The sequence below is a fragment of the Nestor notabilis genome, unplaced genomic scaffold (genome assembly GCF_000696875.1).
Source record: "Nestor notabilis isolate BGI_N333 unplaced genomic scaffold, ASM69687v1 scaffold17111, whole genome shotgun sequence".
In the NCBI taxonomy this organism is placed as follows: domain Eukaryota; kingdom Metazoa; phylum Chordata; class Aves; order Psittaciformes; family Psittacidae; genus Nestor; species Nestor notabilis.
Genome location: NW_009915389.1, coordinates 23990 through 28979, shown reverse-complemented (window position 1 = coordinate 28979; position 4990 = coordinate 23990). Strand labels below are relative to the sequence as shown.

General features: G+C 58.2%; 1 protein-coding gene across 1 annotated transcript in view; it reads right to left on the bottom strand.

The window, feature by feature from the left end:
- Nucleotides 1-4990, bottom strand: part of OGDH (oxoglutarate (alpha-ketoglutarate) dehydrogenase (lipoamide)) — a gene marked incomplete at its 3' end in the record, with an annotated part of 26758 nt that overhangs the window by 452 nt on the left and 21316 nt on the right. The window contains exons 10-19 of the mRNA XM_010024123.1: nucleotides 4698-4826; nucleotides 3989-4168; nucleotides 3280-3432; nucleotides 2524-2626; nucleotides 2179-2307; nucleotides 1447-1597; nucleotides 1230-1357; nucleotides 974-1152; nucleotides 729-800; nucleotides 169-291 (exon numbers count right to left, since the gene is read on the bottom strand). Of these exons, the coding sequence (XP_010022425.1) occupies nucleotides 169-291; nucleotides 729-800; nucleotides 974-1152; nucleotides 1230-1357; nucleotides 1447-1597; nucleotides 2179-2307; nucleotides 2524-2626; nucleotides 3280-3432; nucleotides 3989-4168; nucleotides 4698-4826 (1347 nt within the window). The remainder of the gene's footprint in view (nucleotides 1-168; nucleotides 292-728; nucleotides 801-973; nucleotides 1153-1229; nucleotides 1358-1446; nucleotides 1598-2178; nucleotides 2308-2523; nucleotides 2627-3279; nucleotides 3433-3988; nucleotides 4169-4697; nucleotides 4827-4990) is intronic.

Genomic DNA, 4990 nt, shown 5'->3' with positions numbered 1-4990 from the left:
CAAGCTGGCTGGCTGCATGCCATGTACCGAGCCAGCCCTGAGCACCAGGAGGTCCTTGGCCCGGACAGAGGCAAACTGCCCATGTTTGCTGCACCTTGGGGTGGAAGAACAAGCCCGTCCCAAACCTGCCCCCGCACTGGGCAGGGACATGGGGCCGCCAGCACTGACCGGTTTGCGGAAGGGCAGGAGGATCTGGCGCCGGAGGACATGGAAGAAGTTGGCCGGAGTAGAACAGTTCACAACGATCCAGTTGCAGTCATAGAGCTGGCGCACGTCAAAGTCATCCAGTTTCTGCCTCGGCGAGCACAGGTCAGGGGGTTCCAAGAAACAGAAGGTGCATCTTGGCCTCGCAGCTCCAGCAGTGGGGAGAAGAGCAGCACCCAGCCCTCCCTCCTTGCCCCCTCCGGAGCACGCAGAGACCTCGGAGGGGCTGCAGGTCTGTGCTCCTCATCTTGGGGCGGGCCCCTCCTGGGCACCTCTGCCTTGCACTGTGCAGCAGCCCCACGGGTGGTGGAGGTGCAGCCTGAGCACCAGGTTCAGTCCCTTTCCCCAAACCCTCCTGGCTGCAGCGCAAGCCCAGGGTACCCCACACCTCCTGCTACACCCAACCCGACCGCAGCACTGTGCTGAGCCCACGCGGGTGCCGTTGCCCCCCTCCCCAGCTGAAGGCAGCGGTGGGATCCAGGACACAGGAGAGCCAGGCTGAGCTCAGCATGGCTGCCACTCACGGGGAAGACGTCGGGATCATCATTGCACATCTGCAAGAATCGCTCTGGCCGGGCGGAGGAGTGCTCAGGACCCTGCAGGGACCAACAGGGGACAGGATGAGCAGGGGGCAAGGCTGGTGCTAGACCCTGGTGCTGGGCACTGCCACGCTGCAAGCAGTGCTACCTGCCACTGCTGCCCTTGGCTCTGCATCTGGTGCAGCCAGGCAATGGCACCCCAGGGTGCCCGTAAGCTGGGGGGTCCTTACCATGCCCTCCATGCCGTGGGGAAGCAGCAGGACGATGCCATTCTGCCTAACCCACTTGGCTTGTCCAGGACAGATGAACTGGTCGATGATGCACTGAGCAGTGTTGTGGAAGTCCCCAAATTGGGCTTCCCAAAGCACCAGGGCGTTGGGGCTGGCCATGGCAAAGCCCAGCTCGAACCCTGAGGGATAGGAGAGAAGCAAGGGGTTATCCTCCTGGAGCACCCCACCCCCGGCAGCCAGCACAGACCTCACTCACCAAGGACACCGTACTCTGACAGGGAGCTGTTGCAGACGGTGTAAGGAGCCTGGTTGGGCCAGAGGTGGTTCATGGGGATACAGGTCCTCTTGTCCACATTCTGATCATGCAGGACATGGTGGCGATGGCTGGAGGAGGAGAAAGCATTACTCCATTGTCACCCTTTGTATCCCTTCCAGTAAGGCTGGAATTGCTTTTACCAAGAGCATGGCTTTACCTGAACGTCCCCCTCTCCACATCCTGGCCGCTCAGGCGGATGTGGATACCATCTTTGAGCAGGGAGCCAAAGGCCATGTACTCTGCCAGGGCCCAGTCCACCGTCCGGTTCTTCACCATCTCCCCACGGGTTTTCAGAATACGGCTCAAACCTGCCGGGATAGAAGCTGGTTTGTAGCCAGGATGGGAGGGAGCTCCAGCAACACCATAACCTGCCCACGAACTGACAGACTGCAAACACTCAGAGGCAGTGGAGCAGACCCACCTCTGCCAACAGGATGAACCAGGGATGAGAAACTGGGACTGCGGGACAGGATCAGCTGTGAAGAAGAGTTACTCTTCACCTCCCATAACCACAGCTCCCTCGTGAACTAATTCTCAGACTCACAGAAGGGTTTTGGTTGGAAGGGACCTTCACAGGTCACACCTTCCACTACAGCAGGTTGCTCCAAGCCCCTGTGTCCAACCTGGCCTTGAACACTGCCAGGGATGGGGCAGCCACAGCTTCTCTGGGCACCCTCTGCCAGCGCCTCAGCACCCTCACTGTAAAATAACTTCTTCCTTAAGTCCAGTCTAAGCCTACCCGCTTTCCCTTCCCTTGACCTGCCAGCCACACATACCAAAGCAGTGTAACACATCCCTTCCTTCCAGGCCATCTTCCAGCCCTATCCCCCTATCCCACATCTTGTCTGGAACAAAAACCCGGTGTGGCATAGCTTCTGCAAGCTCCTACCTCCATGGATAGTGAAGTCCTCCACTGGCACCGAGCTGGCCACTTGGCCAATGTGTGTCAAGTCCTCTTCATTCAGACCAGTGGAAGGGCAGGTCATGCTCCGGGGCTGGCCATCCAGAGTGAAGAAACCTGCAGAGGAGAAGCAGCCCAAGTGTTGTGGGAGCCATGCCCAGCTCTGTGTGAAAAGCTCAGCTCATGGACACCCTCAAGCAAGGGTGAGGGTACCAGGAGCAGAGAGCACCATCCCAACTCCTCACCAGGGTGATTTACTAGAGGATAGCTGGCATGGCTCTAGAGAAGCCAGGCTCTTTGCTAGGGACCTCCAGAATGTTGCTAGTCACTTACCAGGCCAGGGCGAGTCCAGCCAGTGCTTGATGTGCAAAATCTTTTCATCCTTGGATCTCGCATGGGCCTCCTCACAGATCTTGTCGTACTTGGCAATTTCCTCCTGAAAGGCAGAACCAGGAGACGGAAAAGCATTAGCAAGGTCTCCCCAAACAAGGGTGCCGAGCCTGGGGGCCCTGGTATGAGCTTCAGGGGTGCTGGAAGGCACCGCTGGTCCCCAAAGCAGGGGAGCCTTTGAGAGCAAAGCTGGTGCTGGAGGACCCTGTGCCCCAAGGGACAGCTCTGCTGCGGTCCAAACTGACAACTTTTATTCAACCCTAAGGATTATTCAACCAGTTGAAGGAGAAGCTGGCAGAGCTGCTGCTGCACTTGCTGCCAGAGGGACCTGCACCAGAATGTCCCAGGCCACAGTGAGCCCGAGTGCTGAAGAGCCCAACTGTCCCATGGGTCCCTGCTGTGCCGCAGCAGCCCAGCGCCGCATGGCCTGTGCTGCACTGATCACGGGGCAGTCCTTGAACTAGATGTTCCTGTGCTGTTCAGAGCTGGCACAGTCCAAGGACGAGCCTCGGCTTCTAACCCTGTCACTGCCAGCTCTGCAGCGCTCGCCCAAGCCTAGCACAGCTCTGCCACCTTTAGGTGACAAGTACAAGCAGAAATGGGCCCCATCACATCATTCTCACGAAGGTCTGTACCAAACACACAGTGTTCCTGGAGATGCCACCCGCAGTTTTCCTCCCGGGCCCCACAGGACAGTACCTCGTACTCCGGCTGATTTACCACCCCCTGGGAAATCAGCAGCTCTGCATATTTCTGCAGCACCGGCTTCTGCTTCCGGATTTGTTTGTACATCAGGGGCTGCGTGAACATGGGTTCGTCCATCTCGTTGTGACCATTGCGCCTGTAACAAACCTGCCAGGAACAGAAAGAGCCTTTGAAAACAGCTGCTTGCGACCCACAGCACCACAAGCAGTCGGAGGTACCTGGGTCACTGTGCTAGGAAGGGTCCAAAACAGCTGAGGAGGGACCCAGTGCAGGAGTGAGAGTAGGCTCCATACAGAATGTCACATCTCCAAGTGCTATCACAGCCTCATTGCCTCCCTTTACACCACCTCCTCCTTCCCCTCATGTCAAAAGGGTCAGACAAGCCCTGAAGAGGCTTGTCACAGAACCACTGTGAGGGTGGTGCACGAGCACTGGTTGCCCAAAGAAGTTGTGAATACTCCATCCCCGGCAGTGTTCAAGGCCAGGTTGGACAGGGCCTTGGGCGACATGATCTAGTGGAAGGTGTCCCTGCCCATGTCAGCGGGTTGGAATTAAGATGATCTTAAGGTCCTTTCCAACCCAAACCATTCTCTGATTCTATGAAGAGAAATCTCACCTTTCAGAAGAACACCCTGAGAGGCACCAGCAAGCACCTGCAGCAGAATCACAGCTTTAGGATAAAGCCTTGTGCCACATTTCTTACCAAATCCACCACCACATCCTTATGGAAGGTGCTTCGCCACTCTGCTGCCACGTTGCACACATAGACAACGGCCTCAGGGTCGTCTGCATTGACATGGAAAATGGGCGCGTTCACCACGCGGGCGACATCGGTGGGGTACGGGGAGGAGCGAGCCATGCGGGGGTCAGTTGTGAAGCCGATCTGCAGTAGGTGAGAGGGAACAGGTCCAGCACAGGGATAAGGATTTGGAACACGGCTCTTTCATGGGACATCGATGTTAAAGCTGCCGTGGCGCGGGGCAGCTGCCCTGGGTCGGCTCAGGAAGGCGCCAGGGGCTGCTGTGGCTGAACTGGGGATTCCCCCATGGCTGCACCGCTCCGTCATAGCACCACCTGCACACCAGGCACCGCAGCCCGTCCTGGTCCCTATGCCCGGGCCATCATCCCGTGGGCAAGGGCTGCTCCCTGCAAAACGTCTCTGCTTTACATGGGGCAGAACAGAGCAGCCCTGCATGATCCCGCACGCCAAGCATCAGATCACACCACCTCTGCACCAGGCTGGACTCACAGGCTGCTACTGCGGAGTAGCTGGGTTTAACATGCCCCCTGCTGATCCCAGGATTATGGCTCACGCCAGGAATGTTGGCTGGGAGACAGCTACTGCCTGCTGACAGTTACCACCCGGAGCTGAGCCTGCAGAGGCCCGTGGACACAGGGGCTTTGCTCCTCACCTGGTTGTTCACCACAACGTGGACAGTGCCGTGCGTGGTGTAGGAGGGCAGGTCGCTCAGGTGGAACGTCTCGTACACGATGCCCTGCCCAGCAAATGCAGCGTCCCCATGCAGGAGGATGGACATCACCTGGGAGATGGGAAGCCACGGCTGTCAGCAGGGGCTCTGCCGGGACAGCCGCCAGGAAAGGGCACAGGTCTCATTCCCATGAGCCTTCAGCATCCCAGAAAGGACACAGAACAGCTCATCAATGCATCCAGCACTTCCTCAGGGGATGGGAGTGGAGCCAGCTG